The sequence below is a fragment of the Podarcis erhardii genome (genome assembly GCF_964252035.2).
Source record: "Podarcis erhardii genome assembly, chromosome: 10".
Classification (NCBI taxonomy): Eukaryota; Metazoa; Chordata; class Lepidosauria; order Squamata; family Lacertidae; genus Podarcis; species Podarcis erhardii.
In genome coordinates, this window is record NC_138500.1 from 58332031 (window position 1) to 58358317 (window position 26287).

The 26287-nt window shown below is 46.4% G+C and overlaps 1 protein-coding gene across 3 annotated transcripts in view; it reads right to left on the reverse strand.

The window, feature by feature from the left end:
• The window catches only part of CADPS2 (calcium dependent secretion activator 2), a 351450-nt gene extending 340856 nt beyond the window's left edge, over positions 1–10594 (reverse strand). For all 3 annotated transcript variants that reach the window (XM_081878161.1, XM_081878160.1, XM_081878159.1), the window contains exon 1: positions 10105–10594. In XM_081878161.1, coding sequence (XP_081734287.1) covers positions 10105–10461 — 357 coding nt within the window. In that variant the 5' untranslated portion in view covers positions 10462–10594. The remainder of the gene's footprint in view (positions 1–10104) is intronic.
• Positions 10595–26287: the final 15693 nt, after the last annotated feature.

Consider the following 26287-nt stretch of genomic DNA (forward strand, 5'->3'; position numbering starts at 1 on the left):
GGGATGGGCAATTCTGGTTTTCAACATCACAATATATAATAAATAAATAAATAAATAAATAAATAAATAAATAAATAAATAATTTAATTATTTATACCCCGCCCATCTGGCTGGGTTTCCCCAGCCACCCTGGGCAGCTTCCAACAAAGTATTAAAATACAGTGGTCTCTTAAACATTAAAAGCTTCCCTAAACAGGGCTGCCTTCAGATGTCTTCTAAAAGTCTGGTAGTTGTTCTTCTCTTTGACATCTGGTGGGAGGGCGTTCCACAGGGCAGGTGCCACTACCGAGATGGCCCTCTGCCTGGTTCCCTGTAACTTGGCTTCTCACAGTGAGGGAACCGCCAGAAGGCCCTCGGCACTGGACCTCAGTGTCCGGGCAGAACGATGGGGGTGGAGACGCTCCTTCAGGTATACTGGACCGAGGCCATGTAGGGTTTTTTAAAGGTCAGCACCAACACTTTGAATTGTGCTTGGAAATGTATAACCAGCTAAACCTCACCATATACTGATACATCACAATGTCTGAAATAAGGATGGAGCTATGTAGAGGCATGAGCAATTTCACAGTCTTTACAACGTTGTGATTTTTGCATGGCACACACACAGACACACACAATCAGGGTTGAAACGAATATCACGACATGAACTTCAAATGTACGTGCTTGTCTGAATGTGTATATACAGCCTCTGTTTACAACCCATGGCAACCATTTTGTGTTGGCACCCACAGCACCTTTAGCAAAACATGAGTTCTAGCACCTAACGTAATGTTGTTGTTTTGCTTTTTAAAAAGTAGTTATCTGTACTCATATTGATAGAAGTATCACGGGTGCCAGCTCAAAATGGCTGCCATGAGCATCCAAAAAGGGTGCAAGTATGCCATATCAGTGAGTACTATCCCCCTCCCTGCCAAAAAAACCCCCTGTATTTGTGGGTGTATGAACACACACAATTTGGATTGTTTATACTTCCAACAGTTGATGCAGAACCAGTAGTATCATATCAAGCATTGGGCCTGTGGGCCTTGTTCATCTCCTCATCCTCAGGCTCCTTTTTCTAATTCCCCAATATTAAAAATGGCACTGATTCAGAAAAATCTCACCAGCCTTTGAACTAGAATCTGGCTTTTTGGGCAACAGGGTTACGTGCCAGAACAGAGAAAGTGAAAGAACAATTGCTTTTCAGTCATTTCTGCATTTTAGAGTTGGCCTTTTACAATGAACTTACAGAGCATGTATCTGCACTTTCTGATATGAAGCTTGTCATAGTTTAAAAAAGCACAACTTGTTTTTATACTGCTAGAAGTTGTAACAGTTGCACACCAAGTTGTAACAAACTCCCTATAAACATACATGCAAGCTGATGTTTCATTTTGTTGTTAAATGCATGCCACAAATAACTTCCCACCATACATAAACTCAAGAAACCTTTCCAAGCATCATTATTATTACTATTATTATTTTAAGAAGTTTAAATAAAAAACTCCTGCCACCAGCAAACGTCTGGAGCCACTGGATGATCTTCTGTGGGGACTGGGAATCTTCACAAACATATTCTAAGTGCTCAAAGAGAAAAGTCACTCTAAGTTTGAAGGGCCAACTTTTGCACACATAAGAAGCCAGTTTTATTGACAAGGGGGGGGGCTATAGACAGAGGGACACTCTATGGTGTTGATAAGCAAGGGCAGTGAAATTCACACCTAACAAGTCAAAAAGGGCACATGGACCTCCATGGAACTTAACATACATAGCACATACATGGTCCAATGTTGACTACATCGGGCACATGGTGGAGCGTATGGTCACACTGTTGCTCCATACCACATAAACAGGTTTCTCACTTGTGCAGAGTACAAACCAGCACACAGAACTGGTGCATTTCATATGTGGATCTGCTCCTGTTCAGGATCCCTGCTTCAGATATGGACAACCAGCATTCAAAATTCACCAGGTGCATTTTGCCCCTGGTTATCAGCCACTTGGGACGCGGGTGGCGCTGTGGGTTAAACCACAGAGCCTAGGACTTGCCGATCAGAAGGTCAGCAGTTCGAATCCCCGCGACGGGGTGAGCTCCCATTGCTCGGTCCCTGCTCCTGCCAACCTAGCAGTTCAAAAGCACGTCAAAGTGCAAGTAGATAAATAGGTACCGCTCTGGCGGGAAGGTAAACGGCGTTTCTGTGTGCTGCTCTGGTTCGTCAGAAGCGGCTTAGTCATGCCGGCCACATGACCCGGAAGCTGTATGCCGGCTCCCTCGGCTAATAAAGCAAGATGAGCGCCGCAACCCCAGAGTTGGCCACGACTGGACCTAACAGTCAGGGGTTCCTTTACCTTTACCTTTATCAGCCACTTGTGACCAATAAAGATGCCCAGGTGCCAGGATGGTGCCTGACGTCTCTACCATATGGAGGTGCATGCCTGGGGAATCCTTGGGTCTTACTTGTTTTCACAAACTAGCAACACATCCTGTAGAATTCTACCTGTGATATTTTATCTGCACAATCGGAACTAATTTCAGGAACCAAAAAGCCATGTTGGAAAACACGACTTTTGAGCCGTCTGGCCCCAAAATGGCAACCAGACATTCTGTTTTGGTGACTGTAGCCTTGGTTCAAGGAGCCACTTGGTGCCTGGATTATTATATATCTGAGTTTCTAACACGGCCAACAATGATCCCATCAAGCATGAAAAGGCTATCACCGCATCCGTTAACAGCCTGTGTCAAGCAACGGGAGACAATCCCCGGGAGAATTCCCTGGGGAAAGTCATTTTCAGTAGCATAAAAATAGCAGCACACCTCGCAAGATACTGGAGGCTGCAAATGCTACATGTTGAGCAAGTGTGAATGAGCAGACAGAAGTAGGCAGTTATTAATCGTTAGCAGCAACATAAAACGGAAAAAACACTGGGGAGCGGCAAATCACCCCTTGGAAAGTTAGGTCCTTTAAAAAAAAGAAGAAGCACAATTGTCAGAGGGTTGAACTCTGAAAATTTATTGCATAGGCCTGCGACTCCAATCACTCTTGTTTTTCAAAGGGCGACCTTAATAACTTGTTTGAACATGACAGTAATCTATTGAACAGAATACACAGGAACTAAGTACAGAAGATGTGCTATCATTTGAGGGACCAAGTGCATGTGAAATCCACACAACGTCTGCACTGGTATCAGCCTGTGAAGGTTAGCTACTCATTTGTCCTGAAGAGGGAACTGGTGGAGAAAATGGGCAGGCATGCCAGATGGCCTTCACTCAACAGTCAATCAACAGCCATGCCAATGCAGAATTTTCAAATGCACCATTATTTTAGTGTTCAAAATTAGCCTGGTGCCAGGCACAGTGGCTATCGTGGCCGAGTGGCTATCGGCCACTCGCAACCAAATGAAGATGCCTGGGCACTAGGATGGTGCTTGAGATCTCCACTATCTGGAGGTGAATGCCTGAGGATCCTTGTGTGAGAGAGCCAGTGTGGTGTAGTGGTTAAGAGTGGTAGACTCGTAATCTGGGGAACCGGGTTCGCGTCTCCGCTCCTCCCCATGCAGCTGCTGGGTGACCTTGGGCTAGTCACACTTCTTGAAGTCTCTCAGCCCCACTCACCTCACAGAGTGTTTGTTGTGGGGGAGGAAGGGAAAGGAGAATGTTAGCTGCTTTGAGACTCCTTCGGGTAGTGATAAAGCGGGATATCAAATCCAAACTCTTCTTCATGGATCCTGACTGTTTTCACATACTCATACCACATCCTGTAGAATTCTATTTCTTATATTAGTTATATTTTATCTGCACAATCGGAATGAATTTTAAGAAGCAAAAAGCTTTTTCTGTGCTGCCTGAACAGGAGCAGCCGCCATTAGGAAAAAGAGGTTGGAATAGTCCCTGGATCAAGTGACTTTTCTTCTTTAAGTTCTCAAAGCTCTTAAGCTAGGTCAAGGTTGTCATCTGAACTAGCCAGATGTTTAACTGAGAATCAATCACAATCAGTCCATCATTTGAAAAATAAGACTTTAGAGCCGTCTTGCCCCAAAATGGAAACTAGACATTCCATTTTGGTGATTGCAAACTTGGTTTATGGAGCTATTTGGCACTAGCTTATACAGGGTGTTTGAAAAGTAACTGTACACCTACTATAAATGCACTCTCCATAGGTGTATAGTTACTTTTTGAACCCCCTGTATATCAGAGTTTCTAACATAGTTTCGACTTACAGAAATTGCCACAAGCTCAGGCCTAAACTCTCCACATGGAAAACTGTACGACTCTGACTTTGAGGTACATATTAGGCATGTGGGGAGGGGAAAGAGAAAAGACAGATTGCTGTAGAGAAAGGGCCAGGACACAGGGAGAGACTTATCATAGGATGAGTTATCTATTTTACCATCCAAGGAGTTATTTGTCTCAGTCACATCTCACTTCCACCACTAAACATTGAAGTACAACTGTAGGAAGTTTCCTACAGTGTAGATATTCTGATGGAATGCCATGTTTTGACCAAACTATATATATATATTACAGGAACCTCCACAGACATAGCACTTGTTTTTAGAAGTCTGAGGTGAGTTTCCTATTGCTTGTAGGACATAACTCACATTATGGTAAATCACCGACACAACGCATGGAGAAATCAATTAGCAAAACCTGCACATAGTCTAGTGCACAGCAGGAATGGAAAACTTTATCTGAGGTCACTGTATTAATACAAAGAGATGTGCCAAGGCCCTGTGCCTAATTTTAATCATAGTCCATCTATGTTTGTAATTGCATTTGCAATCTATTTTGTTCCGGATCTGAATATGCTTTAAACCATTTATGTTCAGTTTTGCAGCTTTAAAATTCCCCAAGGCTGAAATCTGAATAGTGGGTAGCTTTTACCCTTAAACAGTAAGGAAAATAAGACTGCCAGAGTTGCTTAGTAATAACTGTTACACACACCAGTATAGGGAATGCTCCATTAGCCCTGCCACGCCATTCCCTGGGGGTTGGAGGAAACAGAACAGGGCAAGCGGATCTCTGCATGGGAGCCATGCTGATCCAAATGACTTGTGATTTGTGGTGCAGAATCCAAAAGAGCCCACCACATCTGAGCTGACTGGTCCCCTCCAGTTATCTCCCACTTCTGGGACACAGACGTCTAAGGAAGTCAGATTAGCCTCAACTAGGGCCAGGGCCTTTTCAACACTGGCTCCGGCCTGGTGGAACGCTCTGCCTCATGAGACCAGGGCCCTGCAGGATCTGATTTCTTTCCGCAGGACCTGTAAGACAGTTGTTCCGCCTGGCCTTTGGCTTGGAATCAACTTGATCCCCTCCCCCTCTTTCCTTTTTTCTCTTTCTGTGATGGAACTCCTATTTGGGGACTTCCCTGGCTTTTTTCTGGGCCACGCAGCACCAGTCTGGATAGCTGGCCTTGAAGACTTGATGTTTTCATCCCCAAAAAAGTTTTTGATTTGAGTTCCTACTGACATGAGGCTGCATTTTAGTGTTTTAATGTCGTATTTTAATCTTGTTTTTAAGTTGTATTTCAATCAATTGTTTTTATACCGGGTGTTAGCTGCCCTGAGCCCAGTCTTGGCTGGGGAGGGCAGGGTATAAATAAAATTTATTATTATTATTATTATTATTATTATTATTATTATTATTATGAGGAATGAAAGGGAGGCACATGAAGAAATGATGGAGACGACACAAATGGACAAGCTCAAAGTAGTGACAAATGAAGAGCAAGAAAAATATGACAGATGGGGTTGCTGTGCATCAAGAACAAAGACAACAAATCATCTGCTGTGAGAAGGTATTGGGAAGATACCTTGCAAAAGAACTCAGTGTGCCTCGTTTCATTCCAAGACAGGCACCAGTCTTCCAGCACTCTTCTACATATTTCTTTTAAAAGCTTAACATCCTTTAGGATCTGGAGGTCTGAAGATCTCATTTTTATTAACGAACTCCTAGATCTGCTGGTTTCTAGCTGCACAAACACATGCAGGAATATTTTTGCAGACAAAACCCCCCCACTAATGCAGGACTCAATAATTAAGCAGTTTGAGGAATGCCAGAGAATTCAATGAAATTCAGAAAAGAAAAGAAAACTTCAGTAGCCCCTGCAATTTATACTCGGGGGTACAAAAAGAGAACAGCAATTATTTACTAATCTAGAACACAGAAAATCAATACCAAGTCTTCAGTTTCTCTGTGCTACAGTACAGTACCATTCATTGTTGGGTCCATTTAGCATTGTTTGCCTAAATAAAGCCATGTGCTTTAGTCATTCTCAAACAGTTGGATTCCAGTAGACCTACAGAATTATTATTTTTTAAGGACACTTAAATGAAGCTGTAATTGGAACAAGTAAAACATTCCAACTGCTACCAAAGAAACAGGGAAGGTTTCAAAGAATTTCTCAAAATCAACATCTCTCAGTACTAGCATTTAAGCAAGATTGATGATCACATCTACGGGCTTCTGTTGCAGACACAATTCCACTGCAATATAGAAATTAATGTCCCCCTGCCAAATGTACACAAATGCCCAAAGCAAATGAAACTCAGGTCCATTAATTACAGTATACAGGAGCCATCACTTATGAGCAACGATTACAGGTAGCATTTAATTCAGGATAAGATGTCAAATGTTTTTCACCCAATACCCTTCCTTTAGTCTGCTCTTCAGAGGCCAATTCTACCACAATTATTATTATTGTTTTATTATTTATACCCCACCCATCTGGCTGGGTTGTCTTCATCAAGCTATGTTGTCCACTGACCTTACAGTTTTTCCACATTGTTCTCCCACCCTCAGTAAGCACATTAATTGTCACAAAATCAAGAGGAGTGTATTGGTGGGGCAGAAAATAATGACTACTTATCAAGGTAGTCACTTTGAGGTATAATTTGGGAAACCCCAATCAAAGCAGAAAAGAGTCCCCCATTACGCCACTGACATACAGTAATCAACAACAACAACAACAACAACAACCTTTATTACGGTCCAGAGACCCAAAAAATCGTTACAAAGCAATACACAATTCAGACAGCCTACCTCCAGGTTAAACAAGCATTTTGTTCAGAATATAGGGATCATTGGTTCTTGCAACCACCAATAAAAACTTGGCCACTGCTAATGTTCTAGCATTTGTCCGGTCTTCCAATAGGAACCTGACATAGTGAGCCTCTGATTTTCCCAGGAAAGGTACCAGCAAGGGTAGTATCAGTTCAGCCCTGGCTTGCTCATACTTTGCACAGTGCAACAAAATATGTTTTATGGAATTGATGTCTTGAGCACACGAGCAAAGTCTGTCCTGGTAGGGAACTACTCTCAACCTGCCATCCAACACTGCAGAAGGAAAGACGTTTAGTCTGGCTTTGGTGAATAACCTTCAATAAGTTGGTACAGTAATCACAAGAGTCACAATAAGGTACTTTCATAACTCTTGGTAGCAGCACGCCAGACTTTCAAGAGAATAACACCACATTGCCCCAAGTAATAAAGCCTCGAATGACAATTTAGTAGGTGTTATGGAGAAAAATACCATTAAGTGGCTCCCTCCAAACCAAGGTTTTCTCTTCATGGGCACCATTTTAGACTATGATGGAGGAATTAATGTGGAAAATGCTATGCCAGGACTGAAAATACTTCTGAACTTCTCCCGATACCTCCAGGAGCTGGCAAGAATCTAGTTGCCTTCGACCGAGAAAGACTATTGGTCCATCCAGCACAGCATTTTGCCCACTCAACAAACACACACCTCACTCTATGCTGATTACACTAACTGGAAGCAGCTCTCTGAAGATGCAAATAAGAGTCTTTTGCAGCCTTATCCGGAGAGGCCAAGGTTTGAACCCGAGAACTCATTCTGTATGCAAAATATGTGGTCTCTCGTTAACACACAGCAGTTCCCCTAACAGCCTGCTCACAGATCTTTCCAGGTGTTCAGATTGGACATGAAATTTTCCTCAACTCATCAAATCTGTGGTCTAAAAGCATTCACCTGAAGGCTAATCCCACACAGAAATCTGGCCCTAAAAAAGAACTGGGGTCCAATTTAACTCAAGGAAATGGAGCTGAAGAGGAGGATGAGGAGAAAGATGAACCTATGTTAGGGATAGGAAGCCCTGTACTCATGCAACACACCATTCAAAAGTTGTTGTTTATGTTCAGGGACACCATAAAATAAAAGACCTTTCAAGGAAGTCAGCCCCACTCCCTTTTGCAACTAAAGGATGCTACATTTGAAGAAGCTCATGCCTAAATAATGCTTGGCTAGTCAGATACAATTCTGTTCCGCTTTATTGGAGTGTCAATAGCTTCATTTCATTGGGTGACGGTCTCTTAACACACAGTTGCACAGGGGACCCAAACAAAATGGATGTCTTGTTGCCTGAAGCAATTTCTACTCTATTATTTCCCCTAAGCATCTCGCTTTCAATCACCTGCTTTCCAAAGGAAACCATGTATCACCTTCAAGAGGCACAGAGAGAGATGCTTAAGTAGAAGGAAAACAATGCCGGTCTCAGCAGCTGGAGATAATGCTGTGCCCATATTATAACAAAGTATCAGCTGACTGGACTTGTTGCAAGTTGGTGAAGCTGTTATAATAAAGGCACATAAATCCCTTAGGCTGCCACTGAATAAATAACTTGCTCAAGAGTAAGCCCTACTGAATTCAAGCAGCACCAATCCACCCGGTCCCCCAATGGTCAGCCCTTCCAGTGTAATATCTCCAAATTTTGTTCTGTGCTAGCCTAACCTCTAACTGCAATCCTATACACGTCTTAGGATGTCAGCCCCATTCAGTGCTCTGGGACTTCCTTCCAGGTAAGTGGGTACAGGACTGCAAATGTAAAGACTGCAGTCCAAAAAATACTTATTAGGAACTGTGCCCCACTAAACACAGCAGGATGGGGGACAATAGCTCAAAGCACACGCTTTGCAGGCAGAACAGAAGGTCCTCGCTTCCTTCCCTGGCACGGCGTAACCAGGAAAGGCTTGAGAGCCGCTGACTGCCTGTGTCAACAATACCAACGGTATGCGTCTAGCTATAAAGCAGATTCCTATGTTTCTATATCCCGCATTTAATTGCACGGGGATTACGCTGCAGGGAGCGTTTCCTTCCGGCTTTCCGGCTCCACAGCGAGCAGCAGAGTTGACGTTTCTCGAGGAATCTGCGCTACACGACCGCCGAGACTTCACCCCAGCAACCCAGCCGTCTGCGCGCCTGCCCGGGAGCTGCGTGCGCTCGGAGAGCTGCTTCCCAACCCCCCTTCCCGGCTCCCGCTAACTAGGAAAGAGCGGCTCAACCTGTTGCAGCAAAGGAAGAGCGGCAACGCCATCCAACTGGCAGCAGTTGAGCGCACAGGCATTTCTCAGCACACAGGGGAAGAGTTTACTTCCCGGCCTCTGCGCCGTGTGACCCACTGACACAAAACATACTGCAGCCAGAAAGAAAAGGAGGGGGGAGCTCGATCTACTGAAAGACCAGGTGGAAGAACCGAGAAGATCCTGCGACCCACTGTGAATCTCTTCTCCCCCTCAACGACCCCCAGACACGGACGTGGGCAGGGGGAGAGGGGGCAGCTGCCCCTCTAATCAAGTAAATAAATAAATAAAAATAACTAAAATTAGAAATTGCAGGCAATTTTTGACAGATTTTTCTGAGCACTTGAGGTCAAAAGAAAGTAATTTAAAACAACTGTTGGTGAGACGTTGCATTGGGAGTCTGCTAGACAGAGGATGGTGACAGGTGGCAGTCCTGCCCTCCCCCCCCCCCACACACATAAAGCCTGACTAATTGTCCCCCGCGACAGAAATCCTGGCTCCCAGAACCCACAAGTTATTGGAAACCGCTTCGGTGCGCGGAGATCTTCCGGGCACGCATTGCAATGGAGGCGATTTGCAAGCAGAGGCTCGCGCTACCAGTTGCATGCGACGCCTGCAGTTTCCTGCTCGGGAGGCTGAAAGTGGGAGGGGAAAGTGGCTGGAAAGGGAAAGTCCTCCCGCCCGCCGGACCTCCCCCCCACCCCAGCCAAACCATCCGCCGCTCAGAAGGGGCGGAATGGGAAGCATCGGCGCGTCCTGCGGCCGAGTCCGGCTGGCGCTGCGCTGCGCTCCGGGGCGCGCCTCACCTTCTGCTGCCGCCGGGCCATGTCGGTGGGCTGCTTGGCGTTGAACGGGTACGCGATGCAGCGCACGATGAAGGCGTACAGCTGCAGCCGGAGCCGCTTCTCGCTCTCCTCCTTCTGTAGCCGCTCTTGCTCTTCCCTGCCTTCGCTGCGCACCGAAGGACTGGGGCTCGCCGGGCGCCCAGACGCGCCACCACTGCCGCCGTCTCCAACGCCGCGGTTCCCCGGGCGCCCGGGCTCTCGGTGCGCCGCAGGGAGGGTGCGCGGTGAGCTGGCCGCCGCCGCCACCACCAGCACCTCCCGCCGGTCTTCGTCCAGCACCTCGTCCGACTCCTCTTCGCTAGACGACGGGTCCAGCATAATGGTGTCCTCTCGCTCCCCGCGGCCGTTTGGAGGCGAGAAAGAGCGCCGCGCGCAAAGGCGCCTGCAGCTGCCCGACCAGCGCGCACCTTTCCGGACACGTCGAGCTTCCACGCCCGACTATTTCCTACCAGCGAGCCGCCGGCGGCAGCCGTGAGAAAGAGAAAGAGAGAGAGAGAGAGGAGGAGGAGAGGCGGAGTTTGGGGGGAAAGGGGTCGAGCTTGGGCGCTGTTTTCCACCGGGGATCCTATCAGAGCCCGCGCTCGCCTGTCACTTCTCCGACAGCGGCTCCGCCTCGCCGACAGCAGCGGCGCCGAGACGCACAGGTGGGAAACCTGTAGCGCCCACAACAAGCAACACGTGGAACAGAAGGCGAAAGGCGCGCCGCGCCAGGCCAGACGAGCGAGCCGCGCCAAAGACCCTTTCTCTTTCTCATTGAGCAGGTTACAGATAGGTAGCCGTGTTGGTCTGCCATGGTCAAAACAAAATAAAAAAATTCCTTCCAGTAGCACCTTAAAGACCAACTGAGTTAGTTCTAGGTATGAGCTTTCGTGTGCATGCACACTTCTTCAGATACACACTGATCATTGAGCAGGATCAGCCATTAGCTTTCGGTGCTCCCGGGCCCTGCAGTTGCCCAACCTTGCTGCCTTTATAACCCAGCAGCTTTATACAGTGGTACCTCGGGTTAAGTACTTAATTCGTTCCGGAGGTCCGTTCTTAACCTGAAACTGTTCTTAACCTGAAGCACCACTTTAGCTAATGGGGCCTCCTGCTGCCGCCGCGCCACCGGAGCACGATTTCTGTTCTCATCCTGAAGCAAAGTTCTTAACCTGAAGCACTATTTCAGGCTTAGCGGAGTCTGTAACCTGAAGCGTATGTAACCTGAAGCGTTTGTAACTCGAGGTACCACTGCACTGTACTGTACTGCAGCTGCATCCCGTTCGCCTCCCCAGCGAGTAAATCAATAAAAAGACTTAACTGAGGTTTGCCTGCCCCCCCCCCCGCGCACGGAACATAAATCCTGGTAACGCCCATGTTTACACGGGGGGGGGGGAGTCTGCGCCTGCATGACATGATAGAGATATCCTCCCCCCCCCCCACCTTAAATACACCTGCAGGGCTCCGTCAACTTTTCTCACTGCAAAACAACTTGAGAACCATAAGCCACAGGATGCTCTCTCCTTCCTCGGGGAAATTGGGGGTTTTTTGGGGGGTGGGGGGAGTCTAGGGGTTCTGGTAGGCAAGGGTGCAGGGGCATAGCCAGGGGGTAGCTACCCCCCTAAATCAAATAAATAAATAAATAAATAAATAAATAAACATACTTAACTAACGGACCAATTGCATCGCAGGAAACTCTGCTCTGCCACCCCGTAATAAAAAGCCTGCCCCCGCCCCCCCCCCCAAAAAATCCTGGCTATGCCTATGCAAGGGTGCCAACTTGAATAAAATATTGTGGGGGACCAAGCTCTGCCCCCACATTATGATGCAGTGCAAGAACACTATTTGAATGGCAATGCCCAGCAAATGGGGGGGGGGGCGCAAAGGGCTCTAGGCCGGTGGTATTTATTATGAGATCCAATCCACTTCCACAGCAAGCGGTCACCATGTTAGATTTCCCAAGATTCAGTGCCTGTCTTCAGCGATGGCAGTGCTCTGCTCCCCTAATAAATGCTACCAGATCCAGGCATGGATGTAGCCAGGGGGGCAACTGCCCCCCTGAATCAAGTAAATAAATAAAGATACTTAAGTAAAAGTAGAAGGATTCTGACAGATTTTTCTGAGCACTTGGGGTCAAAAGAAAGTCATTTAGAACAACTCCTGTTGAGATATTTCATTCTGAATCTGCTAGACAAAGCTAGAGGATGATAACAAGTGGGTGTCCTCCCCCCCTCCAACATAAATCCTGGCTAGACCCATGCCTATAGGTAGCATAATAAACAGAGGTGAGGAGAATAGTGGAGGCAGCTCTGACAACCCAAGTACTATGTGGGAGCCCATGCTGGACTTTGCCCCTGGGCCATGGGGGTAGCTGGGGGGGCAACTGGGGGAGCAATCTGAGGTTCTCCCCCCCCAACAAAAATCCTGGCTACGCCCATGCCCTGGGCATCATCTTGTTGAGGGGCACTAAAAGGTGCTGTGGGTTAAACCACAGAGCCTAGGGCTTGCAGATCAGAAGGTCGGCGGTTCGAATCCCTGCAACAGGGTGAGTTCCCATTGCTCAGTCCCTGCTCCTGCCAACCTAGCAGTTCAAAAGCACGAAGTGCAAGTAGACAAATAGGTACTGCTCCAGCGGGAAGGTAAATGGCGTTTCCCTGCGCTGCTCTGGTTCGCCAGAAGCGGCTTAGTCATGCTGGCCACATGACCCAGAAGCTGTACGCTGGCTCCCTCGGCCAGTAAAGTGAGTCCACGACTGGACTTAATGGTCAGGGGTCCCTTTACCACCTTTAAAGGCTCATGCAATTATAGTCAAATAAGGGGGAGTGGCATACAGGGCTCTAAAAGTTCATTGTTCGGGGTTTGGCCTCTTCCCACTCAATGTCAATTCTGCCTCCCACTCGCTCAACAGGTTAGCTCTGGGCTCAGCTCCTCCCCCCCCCCCCCGCAAAAGTTTGCTTCCCCAGGCACAGCGAGGAAGGTGGTGGTATCATTTCTGTAGCTCTTCTTGATCAATTAGCTTTGACTGCAACATTCGTCTTTCTTGCTTTTTTGTTTGATCTGGCCTGCCCCATTTCACCACTTGAGGCAAAACACCACTGAACTTACCAGGGTCCTGGCAGCTGCAGCTTCTGGGTTCTGGCAAGATCTCATGAGATGCCTAGAAGATCTCACCAAAGCCCAGAAACTGCAGCCACTTCTCCGGTGCTGTGCTCCCTACCATTAGAGAATCAGAGAATTGGAAGGGACTTCGCGGGTCTTCTCCTACCCTCTGCAATCCACGAATCTCAGCTAAGGTATCCATGGCAGATGGCCACCCAACCTCTGCTTAAAAACCTCCAAGGAAGGAGGTTGGCCATCTCTTGACATTCTGATGTCCAAGGTGGCTGCCTCCCTCCACCTCATGGGCAAGCTGGGCCTGCTTGGAGGGCCTTGGCCCCCTCTCCTCCTGCCAATGTTGGGGTTTTTCCAGGGTTCCTTCTCAGGTTTCACATATATACACCAATTCCATTCATATAGAATCATAGAACTGTAGAGTTGGAAGGGACCACAAGGATAATCTAGTCCAGCGGTTCTCAACCTGTGGGTCCCCAGATGTTGTTGGACTACAACTCCCATCATCCCTGAGCTCTGGCCTTGCTAGCTAGGGGTGATGGGAGTTTTAGTTCAACAACATCTGGGGACCCACAGGTTGAGAAAGGCTGATTCTAGTCCAACCCCCTGAAACGTAGGAATCTTTTGCCTAATATGGGGCTAGAACCCACAACCCTAAGATTAAGAGTCTCATGCTCTACCAACAGGGCTAGCAAGGCAGATGTTTGCAGAAGTAAATCATACTGTGGTCAGTGAGACTTACTTCTTAGTATCTTGAGTTCAGGGTGGCCTTTTATTGAAGCAAATGCCTTACTAAACTAGAACTCACTTCATCAGATACATGAAGCATTATTGCACACCCACAAATGGGAATAGAGGAAAGATTATATCAAAAGGGGGGCAAAAAGTCTGCAAAATGCAAGAAATACAGCCTAATGTTTCTACACAAAGACTGAATGTATACAAGAGGTGCATACTGAGAACATCATCAAAGGTATTTCTACCAGTTCTTCCATGGCAATGGAATCCAACCGACCGAGGTATAGAGACTGGCAAAAACGGCTAGTTCATTTAATTATTTCATCCCATTTATAGCTAGCCTTTCTTTCCCAGTGGAAACTCGAGGCAGCTAATGGCTCCAAAGCAACTGTAAAATCACAAAAAACACCATAAAAACTGATTGAATCCTGCTGGATCAGCACTCCTGCCTTTGGGTATTAACCATTAGAAATCACAAAGGAAAGAGATGATTGCTGTCACCATGGTCCTCTTTATAAGCTGATCAAAAATGACCCGAGTTTGTGCCATCAAGTTTACTGGCAAAAGTCGCGTCCTCCTGGGTCACCGAAATCATTTGCTTCTCAGTCTTGAACAAGCTTATGCGGAACTAAATCTCACTGAATTCAACAGGGCTTGTATCCCAAGTGTGCTTATGATTGAGCCCTAGAAACCTGAAGAATGAAATTCAGTGAACAAATGGGGTGGACAGTATCAAGGGGCCATTTACACACAGCTCTCCCAGAAGCTGTTGTCATTGTTTAATGACTGGGAAGGTCCCTAGAGTTGGCCTCAGTTGTTTCCTGGGTACTATACCACCATATAGTTGTAACTAGGACTATGTTCCTGAGAAGCCACAGGTGACACCCATACCATACATTTAAAGCATCATACCACTTTAACAGTCATGGAGGATCCTGGGAACTATAGCTTGTTACGATATGATACGATACGATACTCTTTATTGTTATTGTCCCATGCAGAACAACGAAATTGAAAAAAATAAGACATCCAAAAACCAACAAGCCTTCTATCCCAGCTATCCCAACCTGGTTAGCCTCCTAAAAACTCTGATACCCCATTTTTAAATACAATATACTCCCACAGAGACTCCTTACACTGCATTTAAAACCAAAATCACATTTGGATAGAAACTGTTTCTCGGGCAGCTAGTCCTATTCTTTATAACCCTGTACCTTCTTCCAGAAGGCAGAAGCTGAAAGAGATCACAAAGGTGCTATTAAGGGTGCTGACCTCACAGAACTACAGTTCCCAGTACCCTTCAACAAACTTCCCTTCTCAGGATTTCCCATGATTGCCTATAATTTCACTGCATGGATCAAGTCAGCCCCTTGAATGGAGCAATTCTTTTAGGCCCATGCAGGGAAGGAGGAAGGGTGTGTGTGATCCTCTCTGGGTGTCATTCCTGAGGAGATGACAAAATGGCACACTGTGAGGGGGTCGCACTTACCGCGCGGGCTGGCCTACAGCATGCCTGAGCCATGCGTCTCTCCTGGGAGTGACGTGTTGGGTTGGGCCCCGTGCTGCCGGAAACAGCAGCGTGGGGCTTGTGTCTGCCAGGCGGACTCCGTGGGCAGCTTGCCGCGGTGCCCCCATGCGCGGTGCCCCCAGATCACCCCGCCACCGCCTCTCCAGGTGCTGGAGCAACTACCTATGCCCCTGGGCCCATGCAAGTTCTCTTGGATAGCTCAGTAGGCTAGAGCGTGGTGCTGATAAGGCAAGGCTGTAGGTTTGATCCCTGTATGGGACAGCTGCATATTCCCTCAGTGTTTTTCCCCTCCTCCCTCTTCATTGATATTACAGTGGTACCTCGGGTTACAGACGCTTCAGGTTACAGACTCCGCTAACCCAGAAATAGTATTTCGGGTTAAGAACTGCTTCAGGATGAGAACAGAAATCATGCGGTGGCGGTGCGGCAGCAGTGTAGGCTCCATTAGCTAACGTGGTACCTCAGGTTAAGAACAGTTTCAGGTTAAGAACGGACCTCCAGAACGAATTACCGGTAAGTTCTTAACCCGAGGTACCACTTTACTTGACAAAATCCCTATCATTCAAAAACCAAGCATGTTTACTCGAAACTAGGGATACTCACAGTCTTCAACTCTTTAAGTAACTGGGTGGCCGAGTCTCTAAATATGACTTCTTTCTAAACTGTCCCTGTTAACATTTATGTCCAGGCTAAGGCAGCATCACTGGAAAAAAAAACAAATCAAATGGCAGCATTTCCCCAAATAGAGCAATATAAATGAGCTATTTGCAATAATAGGAGGGAGACCCCACAAGTACACACGACAATCAGAACTGGTAACAGGAAGAAATACAGTTGCTATGATTGGATCTTTTCATTCTGTACCACGTCGACGGCTTATTTGCGACTGCTCAGGAGAAGAGAGGCTTTGCTTTGCAAAGCCACTGGTGCCCGCAATGTAGGATCAAAGCAAATGGAATCTCTGAGCCCATCTTTGAAATCTGCATTTCAAGTAATTGGTCCAGTCATCCCAAGTCCTGCCTCACCCCTGAACAATCCTGTTTGAATATAATATGCAGGCATTTGAAGGGAATTTGATTCAATCTATTTCTCGAAGGCGGGATACAGTACAGATAGCCCACTTGTCTTTACTGCATAAAGAAATTTTAAAAAGCTAGAGATACGGGGGGGGGGGGGGGAATCCAATATTTATGAGGTGGGCTTTCAGCAAGTGCATTATGTGGATCTATTTTATCCCTGTCAATTTGGTGTTCTCTGGGAAAGCGCTCACAGATGCATTCTGGCTACAGACAGTCGCCGAATAAAACTGCATCTCTATGCTGTCATTCTTTTGTGCCTCTCCGATTTCGTTGTTGGTTCTTGTTTCTTAAAAGTCCCTTTGATGCTGCATTAAATGTGGATCCTTGCTACAGAGAGGCAGGGAGAGGAAATGTAAGGCCTCGGAGTACAATCCACAGGAAAGCTCCGCTGAAATGACAGATATATGGAACACCGCTTCGGGCCAAACCAGATGTGGCATTAATGTGTGAATGCAATTAATGTATGTGTGCATCAGGGGTCGGCAACCTAAGGCCCATGGGCCACAAGCAGCCCATGGGGGTTGTTTAACCGGCCACGACCTGCCCCCGAACCGAGCTGCTTGCTCGGTGAGTCCCTGCACGCTGTGCTAAAGTGGCGCAGCACAGCTCAGGGACTCACTTCTGTGCTGCTGAAAATCACGTCTGTGCATGCGCAGATGCCAGAAATCATGGATGACACGCGATCTGGCCCATGGAGGGATCTCTGCTGGAGTGAACCGGCCCAGGCGAGGTAAACCTTGTCGCCCCCTGGTGTACATAGTGGTATCTGCAGGGAGGCTGGAGCAAAACTGGGGCCCTGGTGGGGGTGGGAAGGGAAGGAGAATTTAATTCAGCGCAATGGAGACCTAGGAACAATTGCTCAGAGCAGACCTACTGGGAGGAATTCATCGCCATGCTCCTCTGGTCATTGCATCAGTGCAAAGATTTGGGCTTGGCAGATGGAACGGTGCCACTTTCCCTCCCCCGACATGCCAGGTTGAGATTTGAACTCTGGTCTCCCAGATCCCAGTCTGACGCTAACTACTACACTGACTCTCTCTTTTGGGAGGAGGGGGGAGAGACAAAGAGGAAGCCTCCTTGTGCTAGTGGGAGCCCTTGTGCAGCTTTCCCTAACACACCTGGCTAGTCGAATCTGGCCCATTGAAGTAAATGGACCTAACCTGTTTAATGTTATTAGAATTATATTAGATATATCATTTTAAAACATCACAGGGCAGACATGTATAAAAAGCATTTCTTAAACTCTGTATGTGTTGGAAGCTGCCCAGAATGGCTGGGGCAACCCAGTCAGATGAATGGAGTATAAATTGTAATATTGTTGTTGTTGTTGTTGTTAAATGGGGGACTATGCTCTCCATAGTCTAATTTTTATCAACATCTGAATGTTTTCTTTCCCATCTCCTCAAATTTCAGTCACGTTGGCCTTTTGCAGGAGTTTATTAGTGTCACACTGACATTTTAGCATTTGAACTTTCCATGCTTATTATCTTAAGTATTTCTGCAGTGTTTTGGTCATGCCAGTAGCATTTTATAATAAAGATCCCATTGCTATTCAAAGAAAAGCCGACTCTTTGTATCTTTCAGGCCTACAACGAATTGTCTGGAGTCACTAATTTTCTGGATGGCTAGCGGCTTCCTAGCATGCAGATCATTTACAAAATCTGAGGTCTTTTCAGCCTCTAACATTAGACTTGGATGTAAACATGCAACTAAGGATGCAGTTAACACTGCCTTTTGTTTTCATAAGCCTTAAAATGTGTAACAGGGATCCAGAACCTAAAAATATATATATTAATGAAAGCACTGTAGGGCTTAATTAGATTACAGGCCTTTTTAAGTTGGTAGAGAACAAGACTGGGGAAATTTGATTATATGATATATTTGGAATGATATGACATATTTGACGTAAAATTAATTACATGATCAGAAGGCTGCACTGCCTCCTTGTATTAAATTGCTGCAGAAATTAATTAAAACTGCCTGTACCCTAAATAACATAACACAGTAGAAGTGTAATTTAAGCATTTGGCTCTGCCCAATTTGGCTTCTGTGGGTGTTGGTGCCTAACCAAACTTACTCAGTCCGAGGCGCCGAGTTGTGCCCAACATTGTGCCCTATAGAGTTGGCATCTGTGCACCTATAATTGCCTAGTGGGATCACCCACCCAAGCTCATTCTCTCACCCCATAGCTCTTAAACTGTTGGAGGAGCAAGTTGGTTTGTGCATGCAACATGCAGGTAGCTGATTATGCAAAAGTAGGGGGCATCAGGTTTTATAAAACTATGATATTTTGACTTGATGGCAGATCCCATGGAAAAGGAAGCAAGTCCAGATATCTCCAAGTGAATTTCTTGCTCTGACAAAAGATGGGAGAAAACTGAAGTTTTAATGTTTGATGTTTGATTGTGTTTTTAATATTCTGTTGGGAGCTGCCCAGTGTGGCTGGGGAAACCCAGTCAGATGGGTGGGGTATAAATAATAAATTACTACTACTATTACTACTATTACTAATGGATACAGGTGGTGCTGTGGGTTAAACCACGGAGCTTAAGGCTTGCCGATCAGAAGGTCGGCGGTTCGAATCCCCACAACGGGGTGAGCTCCCGTTCCTTGGTCCCTGCTCCTGCCAACCTAGCAGTTTGAAAGCATGTCAAAGTGCAAGTAGACTGCTCTGGTTCACCAGAAGCAGCTTAGCCATGCTGGCCACATGACTCGGAAGCTGTACACCAGCTCCCTCGGCCAATAAAGTGAGATGAGGACCACAACCCCAGAGTCGGTCACTACTGGACCTAATGATCAGGGGTCCCTTTACTTTACTACTACTACTGCCGAGGCTTGTTAAGTCTCTGTCTCCAGATTACCTTCTCCAGGTTCATATAATAATTATTTCTATATTTGCATCTGTAGATTCAAATGGGCACATGTAAATTCCATGCAAATTTGTATATTATTATTATTATTAATAATAATAATAATTAAATTTCTATACCATCCTTCATCCAAATATGTTTGTGAGGTGGCAACCCATCTACTTCCACACGTTCTTGGTCTCATTACTTTTCACGTCCCAGCCTCTCCATCCTGATTTGTCATTACAAATTTAGTGAATTTGCCTGAAATTAATGTTTAAAAAGCAACCTGTTCATGTTTCTTTTTGAATTTAGCTAATGGGGATTTGTTGTGAGAGCCTACATGCCATGAATTTTTATTTTTTATTTTAAAAAAGTTATTGAAACTGGCTTCTGTAGGCAGAACTAATTGTTCAATCTGGGACTGGAGGTCCATTGCAGATAATTTTGCTATAGAAAAATGGATCACCAAGGACTTTTAAAAGTTGCTGCTAAACATACTGTAGCATATATAGATTTTCTTTAACTCTTTTACCTCTTTCTTTGGTTGTGAATTTTCTCCTTTTTGGCAAACAGTAAGCTGCTATTCTACCTGCTTTTTAACCCTCGGAAAAGAGGACTCACTTTTCCAAGTCAGAGACACAAGTCACAGCAAGGGCACTGAGGAAATTTGGTCCTAAAATATCCCACGACAGCTTCCAGGTTGGGGCTAGTTTGCAAGGAGAGAATCCCTTGGTTAGATGCTGGTGGGCGAAGGGACTGATGGCTGCCCAGTCCACCAGGGGGCGCAACACTTACCTTGCCCCGGGCACCGGGAACGCATGCAGGCCCCTGGCTAAGAGAGCTGGTTAGATCTTTACAAGCAAATGAATTTGAACATCCCTTTCAACACATGCATTCCCCGCCACAACTTGTGAAGACCTAAGTCAGGGGTCAGCAAACTATTTCAGCAGGGGCTGGTCCACTGTCCCTCAGACCTTGTGTGGGGCCGGACTATATTTTTTTGTGTGCGGGAGAACAAATTCCTATGCCCCACAAATAACCCAGAGATGCATTTTAAATAAAAGCACACATTCTATTCATGTGAAAACACCAGGCAGGCCTCACAAATAACCCAGAGATGCATTTTAAATAAAAGGACACATTCTACACATGTAAAAACACACTGATTCCTGGACTGTCCACGGGCCGGATTGAGAAGGCGATTGGGCCGGATCTGGCCCCTGGGCCTTAGTTTGCCTACCCATGACTAAATTGTTAATGAGTGGGGGTTGTCATGCAAAACGTAAAATAAAATTTACAATAGATGCATAGGATAACTTAAGAGGAGAAGTCGTCTGCAACAGTTACTAGCGATGGAAGATTTTGCTTGGTTGGGTTTAAGAGATCATAATTTGCAGCACATCAAGCCTCATTAAGTACATTTCTGAATGCCCAGATATTTCCTTCAGAGTATGCATTTTTTTCTCAATGGTGTGGTGCTAGATGGGTTCCTCTTACTTTCCCTTCTTTCCTTTCAAACACCAACTCCCCACCTTCTGCACCAGACCAAGCCAGGAAACAGGAAAGCTGGGTGGAACTTCCTCCTATTCTCCTGGCTAATCTATGTGCCAAGATATGCTGAGGTCAGGCCCAGTGAAACTTCAAGGCTCTCCGTGAGAATTTTAACTCTTTGTTCTCACGAAGAAAGCTATGGTGAGCCTACTGATATCAGCTAGGAACCTGCTCAGCTAGTGGAAACCACAAACTAAGCAGGTTTGAAACTGAAATGGTTCTGATCTCGAGGTTCCCCTTTGGGTTGCTTCCATAATGTTTATTGTCATTGTCCCATATAGAACAACGAAATTGAAAAAATCTGCATCAGACATTCAAAAACCAACAAACCTGCTATCCCAACTATCCCAGCCTAGTTAGCCCCTAAAAACTCTGATACCCAATAACTGAATACAATATACTCACATAGAGACTGTTAGGGTGTGAAACCTAAGACGCTGGCAAGTTAGCAATGTCATGTGACTTTAAGTAGTCAAGCTCGTTAAGTTGTTAAGTTGCTCAGTATATAAAGAGTGTTTGTTTTCTCTGCCTGTGGGGCGTGAAGCAAAAATGTCTGAAAGCTCCGGAGGTGTTTTTGTTATCTTCCTGCAATAAACCTGTCTTTGGAAAGACAGGCTTCCCTGTGTCGTTATTTCTTTGCTGCTGAGACTCTGAAGCTTGTACTGCAACAAGAATCTCTGCACTGGACTTAATTAATGCTCTGCAAAGAGAACTGTTGCTGGTTGCGCAGCGGAAGCGTTTACTGGACCAGTACACAGACTCTCTTAGAGACTACCTTACACTGCGTCTTTCCAAACTCAGATGCCTCCAGAAGGGGAACAGAAGGACAAGAGAAGGAGGCCCTCTTCTGCTCTCTATTCTTCCTCCTCCATCCACCCCCAGGTTTCTACTAGGGAAATAGACACTCTGCTAGGGAAGTGGACCCTCTGCTAGGGAAGAAAACCAGCCTTTGAGAGCACGTATCACAAGGTTAAGGTATAAAAATAAACCCCAAGCCCAGGTCGTTGTTGGAAGGAAAGGCTTTGTGGGGTTGGAGCTTTCACAGTTTTGTATTCTACCTTTCTGTTATCCTGTTGGCAGTAGCAATCATACTCCCTGCTGCTACTGGGTGTGATGTGCTTCACCCACAACACAGTCATACCTTTGTTCTCGTACAGCTTAGTTCTCGAACGTTTAGGCTCCCAAATGCCGCAAACCTGGAAGTGAGTCTTACGGTTTGCGAACATTCTTTGGAACCCAAGTGTCTGACGGGGCTCCTGTGGCTTCTGATTGGCTGCAGGAGCTTCCTGCAGCCAATCAGAAGCCATGATTTGGTTTTTGAACGTTTTGGCAGTCAGACAGACTTCCGGAAAGGATTCTGTTCAACTTCCAAGGTATGACTGTATTACAGTTTAAAGGCTTGAAGTTTTGCTCTCATTCTGTTTTGGCTTCAGATGCTATCACTTGATGTCATCATAAAGCCAAATTGGAGCAAGGGCAATGCTTCCTGCCCTCATTTTTGGGCTCTTAAATAATAACAACAATCATTCATTCATCCCCCCCCCCTTATGTCCTACTTTGAAACCCATGAACAGGGTGGTGAAGTTTGGGAGAAGGTAGCACTTTGGCTTAGAGCAATAAAAAACAACTTTCCAGAAACCACAAGTTACACCAGTTTGCACCCCTAAAAAAGTTCTGAAGCAGTGAATGCAGATTGAGAATGAGTTAAAATCTCTCCTGAACACCTGGCCTACCTAACAGCAAGTCAGTATGTCAAGTCCCCAGTTCAGGGTCAGTCCATGTGCCCAAAGCCCAGTCCCATTGAGATTCTGGAGCATCCAAGCGGAGGCCTTACAGCATGGACAGTTGAGCAGATCCAGCACCTCAGCTCTGCTTCCCTTTTGTCTTTAGCATGCTGATTTCAGCATTTGGGCTTGACAAGGCAGATTGTGCTGATCCCAGGGGCTAACCGAGAGGCGAGGTCCGAGTCCAGTCCAAGGTCAATGGTGCAGTGTGGAGGCTGTCTGTCAAAGCTTTAGCTGGGTCCAAGGCGGGGAGTCGGGAGGAGTCAGGACCTCTGGCAGAAGAGCAGGACAGGGTGCAGGCAGGAACGGGTGAGCAACGACATTGCTCCCGCAACCTGGGACTGGGGCTGACTGGCTTTTATCTGCCCCGAGGCATAGGGCAGCCCCGATCCACAGGTGACTCGCCTCTCCTGGCCTGGAGGCAAGCACTTCTCCTGCGGGAACTTAGTTCCCTCCGCCTCTCTGCCCTGAGCCTCTGCAGCTCAGGAGAGGCTGGAGGGTTATCAGACCCAGGGGCAACCTCCTCTTCCCCTGACAGGGCTGAGAGTGCAGGCAATGGGTCTTCCATCACCTCAGGAGCCAGAGCAGACTCAGCTGGTGCCTGCACCCGAGGATCCAACGCAGATGAGGACCCTTCAGGCTCAGGCCCCAGCCCCGGCTCAGCTGGTTCTGGAGGCGGGGAATCCTGTGCAGGCTGAGATTCCTCAGGTTCAGCCTCTGAGTCTGAATCCCAGGCCATCACACAGATGAAACTCACCTGCTACAAGCTGAGGAATCACACACTTTCTCTCAAAGCTAGCGAGCCCCACCTGGCCAACTATGGAGCTGGGCTGTGGGCCCTTGCCTGTCTCTGCCTTCAGGAGCACCCTGCCAGCTTTTCCCTATTCCTCAGAATCCACCATGGTCATGGAGACAGGGGCCCCTCTGGCTCTGGTGATGGGTCTTGCTGCTCTGGTTCCTTTGCAGTGACCCCCATTCCCTCATCATCCTCTGTCACCCTATGAGTATTTTCTACACCAACCCCTCCTTCCCCATCCCCAGCTTGGCCCAGTGTGTCCCAGTCCCAGTTGCACCCCTTGCCGGGGTCCTCTTCCTCCTCCCCATTGTCCTGCCAGTTCATGACAAAATATCAGCCCATGTGACCACAGAACAGGAAGACCCACGCAATATTGATGGGGAAAAGGAAGGAAGCAGCATTATCCTAAGTGGGCAAGTGGGTGAGAATGGAAGTACAGTGGTACCTCAGGTTACATACGCTTCAGGTTACAGACTCCGCTAACCCAGAAATAGTACCTGGGGTTAAGAACTTTGCTTCAGGATGAGAACAGAAATCGTGCAGTGACGGCACGGCGGCAGCGGGAGGCACCATTAGCTAAAGTGGTGCTTCAGGTTAAGAACAGTTTCAGGTTATGAACGGACCTCCGGAACCAATTAAGTACTTAACCCGAGGTACCACTGTATATTTGTGGTGAGTGAATGGATGTTTCCCTTCTGGCAGTTCCCTCTGGCAGAGGGCCTTCTCGGTAGTAGTGCCTGCCCTGTGGAATGCCCTCCCATTAGATGTCAAGGAAATAAACAACTATGACTTTTAGAAGACATCTGGAGGCAGCCTTGTTTAGGGAAGTTTTAAATATTTGATGTTTTATCGTGTTTTTAATATTCTGTTGGGAGCTGCCCAGAGTGGCAGCCAAGATGCCAAGATGGGTGGGGTATAAATAATAAATGCTTGTGGTGATGTGTACAGAAGTTGCACAGTGTGTGAATGAATAGTGTGCATTTGTGTGAGAATGGACATTTGTGTGAGGTATGCAGACTGATCTCAAGACTGTCACAAAAAAAGACAAACCTACATTGTTATTATTATTATTTATTTACATGTTTATAAACCACTTCACTGCCTGAGGCCATCAGAGCAGTCATAAATATAAAAAATACACATTTTAAAAACAATTACAACAATTCCTTCATGCAGTCGTACCTTGGATCTCAAACGCCTTGGCTCCCGAACAAATCGGCTCCCGAACGCCGCAAACCCAGAAGTGAGTGTTCCGGTTTGCGAACTATTTTTGGAAGCCGAACGTCCGACGCGGCTTCTGTGGCTTCTGATTGGTTGCAGGAGCTTCCTGCAGCCAATCGGAAGCCATGCTTTGGTTTCAGAACATTTTGGAAGTCGAACGGACTTCCAGAACGGATTCCGTTTGACTTCCAAGCTAGGACTGTACTCTAAAATGCATAGATGTACAAGTAATATTTCATAAATGACTGGGCCACACCTCCTCGAGGTCACACCTGAAGGAAAGCCTTCTTAAACAAGAATGCCATCACATCTCTGCTTGTGGGGTGTGTGTGTGTGTGTGTGTGCCTACACCGGCACACAATTCATTTTGCCTTCCTAGCACCCATTTGGTAATCATCACATCAATAGCTACGGTGTAAAATGACACACTGGCCGATTAAAATGGTAAAACAGTTGCATCAGGCATGACACCAGTGTGTAATAAATGCACTTGATTCTCAGCAGGCTTTACTGAGAGAGGCGCTTTATACATTGATTGCCTGGGATGCAACTGGCATCTGGTAATTTTCTACGTGGAGACTGATGATATCTGCAGCAGAACAGGATCTTTAAAAGGCATTACTGGAAGAGAGATGATCTTCATAACTAATTTATGATCAAAGTGGATTTTGAGAGAGATGTATTAGACCAAAGACTTCTTCCACCCACTCATCCGCAGCTTGGAATTAGCCTACTGGTTAACTATGTTGTTAAAAGAGAAGTGTTCCAATAATCAGAGCGCTCCCAACCCTGAGCTGTTCCAAGGCTCACATTGCATGCAAATGCCCAGTACACACACACACACACACACACACACACACACACACACAGGCATTGTGCCATCCATACGGAAGCATCCCGTGGCAACCATACTCTTCTCAACAGCATGGACAGAGCACTAGCAACATAGAAACATAGTATCGCAAGATCTAGGCTATACAGTGGTACCTTGGTTCTCAAAATGCTTTGGTACTCAAACAACTTGGAACCCAAATACTGCAAACCTGGAAGTAAGTGTAACTTTTTTCAGAAGCCGAACGTGCTCCATTTTGAGTGTTATGCTTCCACTTTGAGTGCCACACTTCTGTTTTGAGTATTACGCTGAGGTCTGTCTGCTTTTGCTATTTATTTTGCGTTTTTGTTTTTGTGGCTCCTTTTGTTTTGTTTTTGTGACTATGTGGAACCCAGTTCAGCTACTGATTGATTGATTGATTGCAGTACATTGTTTCTTGCTTTCATTTTATGGATCAATGGTCTCGTTAGATAGTAAAATTCATGTTAAATTGCTGTTTTAGGGGTTGTTTTTAAATGTCTGAAGGCTCCAGAACAGAAGAATACCCCTCAGCCAGTCCAACCTGAGCGTGGCATCCCAGAATAACAGAAGCCATCTCAGCTTCTGATTGGATCCTGGATTGTCTCAATCTGAGTGCCAAACCAAAGACACTTGATTTTTGCTCTTGTGTCAA